Source organism: Eumetopias jubatus, unplaced genomic scaffold (genome assembly GCF_037043125.1).
Source record: "Eumetopias jubatus isolate StellerSeaLion01/CBP00866 unplaced genomic scaffold, mEumJub1_p1.0 scaffold_5, whole genome shotgun sequence".
Taxonomy (NCBI): Eukaryota; Metazoa; Chordata; class Mammalia; order Carnivora; family Otariidae; genus Eumetopias; species Eumetopias jubatus.
This window is the reverse complement of record NW_028274811.1, coordinates 33770051-33785006: the sequence shown is the minus strand read 5'-3', so window position 1 is coordinate 33785006 and position 14956 is coordinate 33770051. Positions and strand designations below refer to the sequence as shown.

Sequence of the window (14956 nt, the reverse complement as noted above, 5' to 3'; positions counted from 1 at the left end):
TTATTAAAATTGGATTTTTATCAGTTGGCATTTCACTAACAGAAATTGTTCTCTAAAACGTATTCGTTTAAAACTTAATACTTAAAATACAGAGTATTCATTAAATTTTTCCATGAAATAAAGCGGATTTTAAAAATTTAACATAGACTTTAAAAGAAGAGGAATCTATAGAACCCACCTGCCCAGGGTGATTTGATCCTGCCTCCTGGATTTTCCCTCCAACTTCTCTATCCAGACACGGAGGAAGGCTGGGGCTGAAGGCCATGAGGTCGGTCTTGGGCGGGCCCTCCCCGGAGCACACCCTCTGCCGCCTCTGCTGCGAGTACGACCAGCTCCCCACCGCGCTGGAGCACACCAGCGTGGGCTTCCCAGGCGCGCACGCGCCCTCCGCGGGCGGAGCCGAGCAGCGCAGCGCCGTGTACAGCAGCAGCGTGAGCACCAACAGGCTGGACACCGCGCAGATGGCGATGATCAGGTACACGTTGACATCCACCAGCGCCGTCTCGGCGCCAGCGGCGCCCGCCAGCACCCGCGACGACGCCTTGGGCGCCTGGCCGCTCTCCACCAGCGACAGCAACACAGTGGCGGTGGCCGTGAGCGCCGGCTCGCCGTGGTCCTTCACCAGCACCAGCAGGCGCTGGCGCGGCGAGTCCGCCTCGTCCAGGGTGCGCGTCGTGCTGATCTCGCCCGTGTACAGCGCCACGCGGAACGGGCTGCGCGCGCCACCCGCCGCCGGCTGCAGCTCATACGACAGCCACGCGTTGTAGCCAGAGTCGGCGTCCACCGCGCGCACCTTCGCCACCACGTGGCCCGCGCCCACCGACCGCGACACCAGCTCGCTCACAGCGCCGCCGCCGCCGCCGCCGCCGCCCGTCCCCGGCCGCGGCAGCAGCGCGGGCGCGTTGTCGTTCTCGTCCAGCACGAACACCTGCAGCGTCACGTTGCTGCCCAGGGGAGGCACGCCCGCGTCGCGCGCGCTCACTTGGAACTGCAGCAGCTCCAGCTCCTCGTGGTCCAGCGGCTGCAGCGCGTACACCTTGCCGCTCTCCGCGTGCACCGACACGTAGCTCGACAGCGCACGCTCGCCCACGCGCCGCTCCACCAGCGAGTAGGACACCAGCGCGTTCTCCTGCGCGTCGGCGTCCCGCGCAGACACCGTGAAGATGTGGCAGCCGGGCGGGTTGTTCTCCTTCACGAACACCGTGTACTCGGGCTGCGCGAATGCCGGCGCGTTGTCGTTCACGTCCGCCACTTCCACGGACACGCTGGCCGTGGCGGAGAGCGAAGGCGAGCCTGCGTCGCGTGCGGTCACTACCAGAGCATAGTCCGACACGCTCTCTCGGTCCAGGGCGCTGTCCAGCACCAGCGAATAGTAATTCTTGAAGGTGGACACCAGCTTGAAGGGGACACGGGGTGTTAGTGAGCAGGTCACCTGCCCGTTGGCGCCAGAGTCACGGTCGGACACGCTGATCAGCGCAATGACAGTACCAGGCTGAGTGTCCTCTCGTACTGCTAGAGACAGAGAAGTCACGGTGACTTCAGGAGCATTATCATTGGCGTCTAATATATCTACCCAGACTGTACAGTGACCGGCCATTGGAGGATTCCCTTTATCTGTGGCCTGTACTTCAATTTCATAAAACTTGTTTTCCTCATAATCTAAAGTTCCATTGACTCTCACTTCTCCATTATTTTCATCTAGTGTAAATAAGAGCTTTCCATTGGGCTTAATTGACATCAAGGAATAGGTTACCTCCCCATTGACTCCTTCATCTCGATCTGTGGCGTTTAGCTTTATCACAAAAGTTTCTTTAGCTGCATTTTCCATCAATCTCACCTTGTATTCTGATTGCTCAAATTCCGGATCATTGTCGTTAATATCTAAGACTTGGACGAAAAGCTGAAGGGTGCCAGTGAGCTCTGGTTTTCCCCCGTCTGCAGCAGTCAGTAGCAAATTAAGTTCTGGAGTTTTCTCTCGATCCAGATATTTTTTTAATGTAAGCGACAGTCTTTTAGTCTGCTTACTATGTGTTGGTAATTCTAAAGAAAAATACTCATTTTGACTTAGTCTGTAGGTCAATAGAGCATTCTCTCCTATATCCGCATCAGAAGCTCCCTCTAGAGGAAAATGAGAGTCGGGTTGCTTAGATTCAGAAATCAGCAGCTTTTGTTCTCTGAGAGAGAACACAGGTGGATTGTCATTAATATCCTTTACTTCCACTTCCACATGGAAAACCTGCAGCGGCCTGTCCACGATCACCTCCAGGTGGATGCCGCACTCTGCGCTCTGCCCGCACAGCTCCTCCCGGTCGATCCGAGAATTCACAAACAAAATGCCATTCTGCAGATTTACCTCCAGAAGGTCCCCGCGGCCTTTGGACGCCACCCGGAAAAGGCGCGGCACCAGCTCCGCCAGCTCCAGCCCTAGGTCTTGCGCGATGCGGCCCACGAAGGTGCCGTGTTTGGCCTCCTCCGGGACCGAGTAGTGGACCTGACCACTCCCGGCCTCCCAGACTGTGAGGAGGAGAAGCGACAGCAGCAGACGCCGAGTGCCCAATCCCCTTCTTTGAGAGCCGAACATCGCATACGACACTGACTTCCAAAATAAAGTTCTTTGCACTTACAGTACCAGAGACTCCAGTTTGGGGTTAAAAATCTAGCTGAATTTTTGAGAAGTTTCAAAGAATCATTTAACAGTAACGTTCGGCATGATGGAGTCGTTTTTGTATGGGGCGTTCCTGGCTGTTCAGACCAACCCTTGAAACAACTATTTCCACCAAGTAAAGAGCGACACCTTGCGCCTGAATAGTGAGTACTGTACACTACATCGTACACTACAGAATTTTACTTAAAGAGAAAAATATAATTAACTTCAAGTGTCCTTTTATTTTATCCTCAAAATAATATTTCCAAAGTGCTTATTGAGGAAACATTTGTAGCATAAGTCATATTGAAAGCAATGGTATGCGGAAAATGACATTTTATTCTTAATATAAAATTGAAATTTTTGTTCCTATATTTGATTTAGAGTTATACAATTGTTCTTTATCTACATAATACACACAGAGTTTAGTTCTACACGTAGCCTTATGAAAAACTAGGGTTAAACATTTCCTAAAGATATTGCTTCTCATATTAAAATGTTATCAAATTTGAATTATTTCTTTTTTTTAATTGAGAGCCTAGTACGTATCAAGTCACCTTTATTTTTTTTAAGATTTTATTTATTTATTTGAGAGAGAGACAGACATAGAGAGAGAGCACAAGCAGGGAAGAGAGGGAGAAGCAGGCTCCCCACAGAGCAGGTAGCCCAGTGTGGGACTAGATCCCAGGACCCTGGGATCATGACCTGAGCCAAAGGCAGACGCTTAACTGACTGAGCCACCCAGGCACCCTGAATTGTCTCATTTCTAATCTCTTTGGTTACTTTGGATGCTAGGAAACTCAAAGACAAACTTGAGGTTTTAATAACTCTTTAGTCTTTAAGTTCTGTATGTTGTGTTCTTATCTCTATGTACTTGCCTTCTATTCATATCTATTTTCTTTAGTTCCAATTCTTTTTTGTTATTTACATTTAATTGCATTTTTTAAAAGTGATTTATAAGTGTTATTAAGACATGTACTTTTTTTAAAAGATTTATTTATTTATTTATTTATTGGAGAGAGAGAATGAGATAGAGAGAAAAAACATGAGAGGGGGGAGGGTCAGAGGGAGAAGCAGACTCCCTGCTGAACAGGGAGTCCGATGTGGAACTCGATCCCGGGACTCCAGGATCATGACCTGAGCCGAAGGCAGTTGCCTAACCAACTGTTGCATTTTTGTTACAAGCAATCTTATATCCACTGGAAAACAAAAATATGTTTTCAAATTTAGTGTTTAAAACAGAATTCACAATGGAAAAGTCTATGGATGTAGATGAAATTTATATCTGACACACATGATTTATCAGGGAAGTTACATTACTAACTATAATATGAGGTATCAAAATGACCCTTTATGTGATGGTGTCAGTGATATGGAAGAAGCTGTCTTTCAATTATAAAATAAATTTTATTATAATTCAATGAAATAAATAAAAGTCACCATGAAACTGTGTATGCCATATTGGTATTTCTAAGTCACTAACATTGGTTTTTGTGTATCTGTCAAGATATATTCATGAAAATAGCTGACTTATTTTTTTTTCCTTCATTCACTTAACAAATGCTTATTAAGCATCTCTGAATACCAGGCACAGGAGAGGACCAGACAAAGAGACAATACCGTTGATAGGAAATTTCATTAGAGAGGGCATAGCTTGAGCATGGAAGCCTGAAGCATCACATTAAAGAACTGGACTTGATCTTGGGGGCACTGGGGAGCCACTGGATATGCTGGACTAAAAGAGTAAGGTAAGACTTAAGAGAGCTGAGACTGGCCAGGTATGCAAAGTGGATTGAAGGGGAGAAGACCAGAGCCAGGAGACCAGCAGGGAGCTGTTATAGCATTCTAGGTGTGACATGAGGTAGGCTAGCACATAGCAGAGCTCCCAGCACACAGTGGGCACTCAATAAATGGTTGAATGACCTGTTTCTTGTTGAAAGAATTCTGGGTTTGAGATCATAAGTTCATCCAAAACAAGGGAAAGGATTTCTAATTATACCTCCTCTAAATGCATACTACTGTGCTAAACACACACACACACACACACACATATAATAATTCAACCAAATGGCAAATGACTTTAATGTTTGTGTAAATTCAATTTCATAAAATACCAAGGAGAAAATGGGAATTGTTGATATGAGTTATCATTGCCTGAAGATGTAACTTGGTTATATGTCTTTGTCTTTTCATATAGCCTTGGATTTAAGGGTTTGAAAAGAGGATCTAATGGAAGTTTAAAGTAGAAAATGATTTAGAATAAATATCACTCTAGCTTGAGTATTTTGTTGTATGATTGATGATCCATCTCCAATTTAAAAATATTGAAATGGCACATGAAAAAATTACTAGTATACTTATTTGTATGTTAGTATTTTTCTTTATCTAGAATACACACATACTATTGCTAATTTCAGACTTGTTTCATTTTTTTCAAATTTACTCTTCCCCATATTATCATCCTGCTAGGACTCTTAGTAAATGCAAAATTCTTTCTTAAAAAACTAATAAAGCAAGCAGACTTGTCACTTTTTATAACATGGAATTATCTTATGCATCTGTGAAACAATCAGTTATAAGGGCCTCTAATCAAAATATAACATTAGACTATATTAACAGCAGACTTAACTTACTATCTGAAGCCTGTTAGATTTATTTTAGAGAAAAAGGAAGCAAGAGATCTCCAACCACTTCATTATAGACATTGGGGATTGAGATGGTACACGCAATATGGAATCCTCAAACATAAATAGAGAGATGAACATCAGAAAGTTTACCCAAGGTAGACAGATGTTAATTTAGCAATTACTTTCCAGTAATATGGTATTTTTTGAGTATATGAAAAGACACTGGATGAACACCAAGTCACAAAAGAGTTTGATATATTGTATAAACCAATGACCCCTCTTTTGCATTTTAGCTATGATATTTTAGATATCACCATCTCAACTAATCCATATAAAAGAGATTATGCTATCTTTGAACTCATTTGGGGGGATACGCTTGAGATCTGGAAATAAGCTAATGCCAAGAAGTTCACATCAATATTGTTAACATTGATTTTGTAAAACTGATTGAAAACTGAAGAACTTTGCGCCTGACCTTTACTAAACCAATCTGGTTAGTCTTTCTTTAAGATTTATTTATTTATTTGAGAGAGAGAGAGCACACAGAGGGAAGGACAGAGGCAGAGAATCTCAAGCAGACTCCCCGCTGAGCATGAAGCCCAAGGTGGGGTTCCACCAGAGGCTCCATGAGAGGCCCCATGAGGGGCTGGATTCCATGACCATGGGATCACAACCCCAGATGAAACCAAGAGTTAGACGCTCAACAGACTCAGCCACCCAGGTATCCCAATCTGGTTAGTCTTAAGTTTCTACTATGTCTTGCTGGTCATATATTAGAGTGCTTGGTTTAATATTCTATTAGTCCTCATCATCCCCTAATACAGCATAACAGGTCTAGTAATATTATTGTTGAAAACATAAAACAGAGAAACAAATCTTGAAACCATTCTTGGAAACCCAGGAGGGTCTTCAAAATCAATAGATTAGAAATACTATCCAACATTGTATTAACAAAATTATAGGATATACTCATTGATTTTCACTCTTTGCTATCATGGCTTATTGAAGTATACACAGTTATTTCATCACAGATCATTTGTTCAGTCAGCACAAATCTCACAGACACAAAAAGACTGAATTCTGAAATACCAACACACATTCAAAGATTTTCATGGGAGGGACACCTGGGTGGTTCAGTCGGTTAAGCATCTGCCTTCGGCTTAGGTCATGATCCCAGGGATCATGGGATCAAGTCCCACATCAGGCTCCTTGCTCAGCAGGGAGCCTGCTTCTCCCTCTGCCTGTCACTCCCCCTGCTTGTGCGTGCTCTCTGTCTCTCTCTCTGACAAAGAAATTAAAATCTTTTTTAAAAAAGATTTTCATGGGAAATATACACCTTTTAAGCTGTTATTGAAGTATGCAATTTTGGAAACACTTATTGAATCCTTTGCTGATATCCAGGATCCTGGAAATAATCATATTACCACTTATATTTGTCCAAAACATTATCCTTATTCACAACATAAAAAGGACAGGGTCATTTTCATATCTGTCATTTGGCTTTGGTGTTCTGCTAGAACATTGCAGACCCCAGTCTTCTGGGTTTTCCCATATATTAAAATGATTCTTCTTAACTTAGATTACTTCCAAACAATGGATACCTAGTCCCTACAATGGCAACTCTTCATTACCTACATTATACTGAATGATGTAAAGACCTATCTCAATGTGGCATTGCAACAAATGATAATGATGCTCATGAACTCTTCTGAGAAAAAAAAAATCACTTAACATAAAAAAATCTCAATTATGGCATCGCACAAAATTAACTATGAAGATAATCATGGTTTTTTCTTAAGCAAAACAGAAAGAAGGATTCACCTCTATATACTTTGGGCTTGATTTTCCTAGCCATAACTATGCCTGATTAGAGAAAAAATTTACTGTAGAAAACTCTACAGTGAATAAAAGAATGGCTTTAGAATCTAAAAGATATACATTTGAGTATCATTTTTACCATGTACTAGCTGGATGGCAGTAGACAAGCTAGAAAAATATCTTACCATCTCTTAGTTCATCATTAAAATTTGGATAGTCACATGTGTTTTATAAGTTGTTATAAGGATTAAATTAAATTACGTATTTTAAGTCCTTCACACAATGTTCTAATAAACAGAAACAGTTCATAAAGTAGTGGTTTATTTGTAATTAGTGTTAGTTCTTGTTCTACTTTGTAGCTATGGATGAAGAGATTTTCAGTATAATAAATTAGGGCCTGGTTTTTCCTTTTCAGATTTCCTAATGTTCATCTTCATGGAAATCATCCTTTTGTGGGTAGAAAATGGCGACTAACGCCTCCTCAGCATTTCTATTAACTTTACCCTATCCATAACATGGTTCTCCTCCACATGTAAATATATCATATATAATTTATTTCTCCACACAATACAGTTAAAGGGCTTCTAACTTGTACACTGGAGCAAAAAAAAAAACAAAAAAACTTTCACATCAATTGATTTAGTTGCTTATAGCTCTAAAGACAAGTTCTCTGTTATCTCCTTAAGAAAACAATTCACATGATTTTGCATCAAATGTATCTAAAGTATACAATATCAAATTGTGAAATATGACCAACAACACCATTGTCAAATGGAAGTGACTTTACAGATATTTCATGGTTGTTATGCTTAAGCTATTTAAATCAATGTCATTTCAAAGACCTAGTGGCTTGGTGGACACAGGCAGCAGTACCACGTTTCCACATATACAGGAAGACTCTCTCTTAAACTCAAAACACAAGGAAGTGTGAATTTTCCTACCCTACCCTAAAATATTTCCATACAGCCTCACAATGGGTGCCATGAATGGAAGAAACATAAATATGATCAAATATCAAATCTTCCAAATAAAAAAGGAAATCAATGAATTCATCTGGAGGAGAGCAGCAATAGATTCAGCAGGCAATTAGCAAAAACTGAAACTACACTAGGAAGTAAAGAAAAAATGTAGTGTATCTGAAGCAGCTGAAGACTATGAAGAAAATAAGCAGGAAATCATGAGAGGATTAAAGACAAAAAAGTAAAGTCCTCCCCAAAGGTAAGGTTGAAACCTCACCCAGTATCTGAAAGAAGTATGCCATTGATTATAAAGAAACAAAAATATTTATAAAAGGAAGCCACCTCAACAGCCCATGCCCATTAGTAATAAATAAATTTAGAGTTTATAGGAAGGTAAGAATTCAAACACATTTCAAACTCAAAATAACTAAATTATTAAGTTAGGCATTATTATGGTAATTTTTAATACATGAACGCAATGAGGGGAGGACACCAATTAGAATAAGGAAATGAATAGAAAAAATGAACTTGCTGCAAAATTGAGAACCAGAATATTTAAGCTTTGCCTACATCCTCCATTTCCCATCAGTGATCCTTGCCTGGATGACTTAGTCTTCTTCATTTACTGACAGCTTTAGCCATCTGTTTCATTACTGCTATTACTACCACTATTATTATTTCCAGCAACTAAATAATGTTCCTGGCATTAAGACTTCAGTGAAAAGTAATAAAAATGGCTAGACTTCCAGTATGTTTTAAAATAAACCATCGCAAGAAAACAAAACAAAAACAAATAAATGAAACAATAAACTTACACTAATGTCGCTGAACATACTATGCGATTGACATCAACAGGCATTAAATACATTCAGAATTACTGTACTTACATCATTCCCAAAAATCTCCTGTTGTTCTCCACTATCTCCAGAACTTGAACAAGGGGGAACACTAGGGCTGAAGGCCATGAGGTCGGTCTTGGGCGGGCCCTCCCCGGAGCACACCCTCTGCCGCCTCTGCTGCGAGTACGACCAGCTCCCCACCGCGCTGGAGCACACCAGCGTGGGCTTCCCAGGCGCGCACGCGCCCTCCGCGGGCGGAGCCGAGCAGCGCAGCGCCGTGTACAGCAGCAGCGTGAGCACCAACAGGCTGGACACCGCGCAGATGGCGATGATCAGGTACACGTTGACATCCACCAGCGCCGTCTCGGCGCCAGCGGCGCCCGCCAGCACCCGCGACGACGCCTTGGGCGCCTGGCCGCTCTCCACCAGCGACAGCAACACAGTGGCGGTGGCCGTGAGCGCCGGCTCGCCGTGGTCCTTCACCAGCACCAGCAGGCGCTGGCGCGGCGAGTCCGCCTCGTCCAGGGTGCGCGTCGTGCTGATCTCGCCCGTGTACAGCGCCACGCGGAACGGGCTGCGCGCGCCACCCGCCGCCGGCTGCAGCTCATACGACAGCCACGCGTTGTAGCCAGAGTCGGCGTCCACCGCGCGCACCTTCGCCACCACGTGGCCCGCGCCCACCGACCGCGACACCAGCTCGCTCACAGCGCCGCCGCCGCCGCCCGTCCCCGGCCGCGGCAGCAGCGCGGGCGCGTTGTCGTTCTCGTCCAGCACGAACACCTGCAGCGTCACGTTGCTGCCCAGGGGAGGCACGCCCGCGTCGCGCGCGCTCACTTGGAACTGCAGCAGCTCCAGCTCCTCGTGGTCCAGCGGCTGCAGCGCGTACACCTTGCCGCTCTCCGCGTGCACCGACACGTAGCTCGACAGCGCACGCTCGCCCACGCGCCGCTCCACCAGCGAGTAGGACACCAGCGCGTTCTCCTGCGCGTCGGCGTCCCGCGCAGACACCGTGAAGATGTGGCAGCCGGGCGGGTTGTTCTCCTTCACGAACACCGTGTACTCGGGCTGCGCGAATGCCGGCGCGTTGTCGTTCACGTCCGCCACTTCCACGGACACGCTGGCCGTGGCGGAGAGCGAAGGCGAGCCTGCGTCGCGTGCGGTCACTACCAGAGCATAGTCCGACACGCTCTCTCGGTCCAGGGCGCTGTCCAGCACCAGCGAATAGTAGTTCTTGAAGGTGGACACCAGCTTGAAGGGGACATGGGATGTTAGTGAGCAGGTCACCTGCCCGTTGGCACCAGAGTCACGGTCAGTTACACTGATTAGGGCAATGACCGTGCCGGGGGGAGCATCCTCTGGAACAGACAACGATAGTGACGTCACTAGCAACTCCGGAGCATTATCATTAATGTCCAAGATTTCTACCAAGATTGTGCAGTGACCAAACATCGGGGGATTTCCTTTGTCAACTGCTTCTATTTGAAGTTTCCATAATTTAGTTTCTTCAAAATCTATTTTTCCGTTTACTTTTATTTCTCCACTGGCTGAATCTATGCAGAAAAAGGCTTCTGTATTAGAGGAGACATCAGTTGCAAAAGAATAAAGAATGTGGCTGTTTGAACCTTCATCCAAATCCGAGGCGTTAAGTCTAATAACCAGTGTACCGTTTCTCGAATTCTCCAGTAATTTTACACGATGGACTGCTTTGTCAAACACTGGGGCGTTGTCATTTACATCCAGCACTGTGATGTGTAACTCTGTGCTACCTGTCAGCTCAGGTTTGCCCCCATCAATTGCTTGGAGCACCAAGAGAATCTCTGAAGCGACTTCCCTGTCTAAGAGTTTTTTTAGTACTAGTTGGAGCGGTTTTACCTGATCATCGTTGGTGGGTACTTCCAGAGAGAAATACTCACTGGGGCTCAGTTTGTAAGTCAGCAGAGCGTTGGCCCCGATATCTGCATCAGAGGCGCCCTCTAGTGAAAAATGAGAGTCAAGAGCCCTTGTTTCGGAAATAAACAAATTTTTTTGTGTTGCTGGGAATACAGGCGGATTATCGTTAATGTCCTTCACCTCTACCTCCACATGGAAAACCTGCAGCGGCCTGTCCACGATCACCTCCAGGTGGATGCTGCACTCCGCGCTCCGTCCACACAGCTCCTCCCGGTCGATCCGAGAATTCACAAACAAAATACCATTCTGCAGATTTACCTCCAGAGGATCCCCGTTACCCTTGGACGCCACTCGGAAGAAGCGCGGCACCAGCTCTGCCAGCTCCAGCCCCAAGTCCTGGGCGATGCGGCCCACGAAGGTGCCGTGTTTGGCCTCCTCCGGGACCGAGTAGTGGACTTGGCCGCTCTCGGCCTCCCACGCTGTAAGGAGCAGAACCGAGAGCAGCAAGTGCTTAGTTCCCTGGCCACCTGGTCCTGAAGCTAACATCCTGCTTCGCTTCTGGTTAGTAAATCAACATTTCATGAGCGGAAAGGTGTAGTCCTTTTAGACTTTTCGAGTCTTTGTTCCTGAGATCCCAATTGATTTTAACAACATGGGTGTGTACAGAAACCGTGGAGATTCTTTCTGGCCCGTGAATTATCGTTAATTTTCTTCTGTTTAAAGAATCCTCTCCTTGGAGAACAACGACATCCTGTGGCTCAAAATGGAAGTACGTTTGTGTTTATACTATTTCTTTCATTTCTATTGCTTCTCTTATAATTCCTTCATATATTGGTCCATGTTTTACTTTGTAGGCTTTTAATTTTTTCTTTATACATTCCTTATCTGTGACCACTAGCTCTTTAAAGGTGGTTTTTGTCTTACAAATTAGAATCCTAAGAAAAGTTTACCTTGGATATAGACATCTAAGAGAACGTACTACTGGACTAACTATATTATCATGTATATAAACACGAAAAGTCCATATTTGTAGGTTACTAGTGATGTTGTGTTTTTTAGACTTTTAGAAATTGACCATTTTGGAATGGCCTCTTATTAAGTTTACTCTATTGCTAACACTACAATTTCTATTGCTTAATAATTATACTATGTTAAATTATTCTAAATATTTAGTTCAACTGTGAAGAGAATAACTCAAGATTCAAGTTCTCTAAGTTACCACCTCAACGTAATGGTGTTTCAAATCAATGCTAATATGCAAGCTACATACCAGTTTATCCAAAGATTTATTTTATTTGATAGTAATGATTTTTACCATGTACTGACTCCTAGAAATACAAAGTATATTTATCTTTGGCTCCTTTTAGAGCTTTTTCAATTACTGTATCTGCTCAGGGTGAATGTTGTAGTTTCCATTCTGAAGGACAACTTAAATATGCATTATATCCATTGCTATTTGCAAAATAATAACCCCTCCCAACAAAAACCCACTGAATCAGGAATTCGAGTTATATTTTCTGTTTGTTTATACCCACTTTATTCCAGAATTGGTTTACAGAGACTAGAGTATAAAAGCATTCTAAACCGAATTAATTTACTCAATTTTATTTTCCTGTTCTTATCTCAGATGCAAAAACCAAGTGGAAATTTGCATCGCAACTGTTATCAATTGCAATAAAGCTTATCAGTCTTATATTAAAAGAGAAAAATATTTTAATCATTCTCAAGACTGTTAAGAAGCCAACTATTCAATATCTGAAATCCTTCTGATAAGATGGCAGCCACTGGGAAAATCCCAAATTTCTCTTTTGAAAAAAAATTATAAATGGCTACCCAAGGCAATCTTAGGTTATATGTGAAAGTGAGTGGCAGTCTTCATTTGGAACACTTTTAAAGATAGGATTCAATGATTATAAATCTATGCAAAAGATTTATAGTTCTAACTACTTGTAATTCTTTTTTAAATTGTGGAAGCCATAAACTCAAGACATTCACATAAAGAGGAGCAAAAAAAATTTTAGCACATGGGGGTTGCTAAATTCAGAAAAAGACATGACTAAGACATGACTCCTTGTGTTTGCTGATTTAAATAATCTGGTCCCTTTGAGAATATGCCTTACTGAAGGTCCATTCCATTTCTGGTTTAAGGAATGGCTTCATTAGTTAAGTACACATTAAAGATAGTTTTTAAGCCCTCAAATTCCAAGGCTATCATATAGCTAAATAACTATAGTATACCAATAAAGCTATGGCTTGGTTACTCATCTTAAAATAGGCTATAACAAATACTATGCCATCAAGAGCTATAGAGTACTCATGATTAGCCTCATTTTAATGCCATTTAATAAAGATTATATTAAACATGATTATAAAATTAAAATGTTGGGGCACCTGGGTGTCTCAGTCATTAAGCGTCTGCCTTCGGCTCAGGTCATGATCCCAGGGTCCTGGGATCGAGCCCTGCATCGGGCTCCCGGCTCTGTGGGCAAGCCTGCTTCTCCCTCTCCCACTCCCTCTGCTTGTGTTCCCTCTCTCGCTGTGTCTCTCTCTGTCAAATAAATAAATAAATAAATAAATAAATAAATAAATAAATCTTTAAAAAATAAAATTAAATTAAAATGTTACTGTTTTTACATTTATTTATTTCAGAGAGAGAGACTGAGCACATGGGAGGAGGGGCAGAGGGAGAGAAACTCAAGCTGACTCTCTGCTGACTAGAGCCTGATGTGGGGCTCAATCTCATGAAACCATGAGATCACAACCCCAGCCAAAACCAAGAGCCAGGCATTCAACCAGCTGTGCTACCCAGGCACTCCTAAGATGTCACAGTTTTAAAAGAAATTGACTAATTTCTTTTTTGGCAAGAATGTTAAAAGAAATCCTTAATTTGGAAAATTTTCTGGTTTCATTCTGAAATTTCCATAATTCTGAATTAAATGAAAGAAACTTTCCATAAAGTTTTTAAAAATATTTATCTTAAAACAGAGACAGGGGTGCCTGGGTGGCTCAGTCAGTTAGGCATCTGCCTTCGGCTCAGGTCATGATCCCAGGATGCTGGGATGGAGTCCCTGGGATGAGCAGGGAGCCTGCTTCTCCCACAACCTCTGCCACTCCCCCTGCTTGTGTGCTCGTTCTCTCTCTTTCTCAAATAAATAAATAAAATCTTAAAAAAAAAAAAACAGAGACAGAGGAAGACATTGTCAGACTAAAAACAGTAAAATCTGTCTTTGCTAGCTCTCAACTACTCCTGAAATCTCACCCCATTTCCTCTCCTATCTGCATTTCCTTCTCCAAAAACTTTAAAAATTATTATGTTGCTGGATAAAATGGTAACTGGTTGTGTTACATTTTTGGTGAATGTTTATGTTTTAAACATGCCCCCCCAAAGGAAAGTAAAAAAAATAGGACTAAATTGGTAAACACACAATTCTGTGTTTCACTAATTGCTCAGATGAAGAGATACCTTTGGATAAGATTTTTTTGCAAGGGGGACACAGTGACATAAAGGGCCAAAAGAGAAGACAGATATAAGGGAAAGGAATTCTATATACAAGTTGAAATACTCTGCATTAACTTATCATCTGTAATCTCTGAGAATTGGAGACTGGCCATGGGAAGTATTAACATAAGAAGGCAATGCCATGCTTAAATTCCTGCCACAACTGTCTTTTTTGGTGTTCCTAAACTTGAATAGATATTTCAGGTTTTATTGGAAGCTATTTGTGAAGCACATACAGAGTAAAAATTCAGCTTGTATACAGAAAGCAAAAAGTATTGCTAAGAACAAGAGTCAAGAAACTAGTTGCACTATTATTTTTTGGTAACACTGGACTTAACAAAATAAACAAAAATGAAATCATAGGTATCAGGTAACAACCAGTCTCAGAAAGGAATATTGAATAGGATAGTGTTGGCACCCTACAATTTAATTGTCTTGCATTTCACAGTCTACCCTATCCAACACAACCCTGGTTTAAGATGACTAGAGAGGGGCACCTGAGTGCTCAGTCCTTAAGCGTCTGCCCAGGGTCCTGGGATGAAGCCCCCGCATTGGGCTCCTTGTTTTGCAGGAAGCCTGCTTCTCCCTCTCTCACTCCCCCTGCTTGTGTTCCCTCTCTCCCTGTGTCTCTCTGTCAAATAAACAAATAAAATCTTTTTAAAAAAATGACTAGAGAAACT

General features: G+C 42.8%; 2 protein-coding genes across 2 annotated transcripts; both read right to left on the bottom strand.

The window, feature by feature from the left end:
- Positions 1-149: 149 nt before the first annotated feature.
- Positions 150-2581, bottom strand: LOC148164323 (protocadherin alpha-11-like). The gene is given in 2 exon segments (XM_088023171.1): positions 150-172; positions 175-2581. Coding segments are annotated over 2 exon segments (2430 nt in total).
- Positions 2582-8896: 6315 nt separating this feature from the next.
- Positions 8897-11323, bottom strand: LOC148164322 (protocadherin alpha-10-like). The gene has a single exon (XM_088023170.1). The coding sequence runs from the start codon at positions 11321-11323 to the stop codon at positions 8897-8899; it is 2427 nt and encodes an 808-aa protein (XP_087879296.1).
- Positions 11324-14956: the final 3633 nt, after the last annotated feature.

Bases quoted from the DNA above. Each gene is read 5' to 3' on its own strand.
- LOC148164322 (XM_088023170.1), bottom strand. From the start codon at position 11,323: ATGTTAGCTTCAGGACCAGGTGGCCAGGGAACTAAGCACTTGCTGCTC.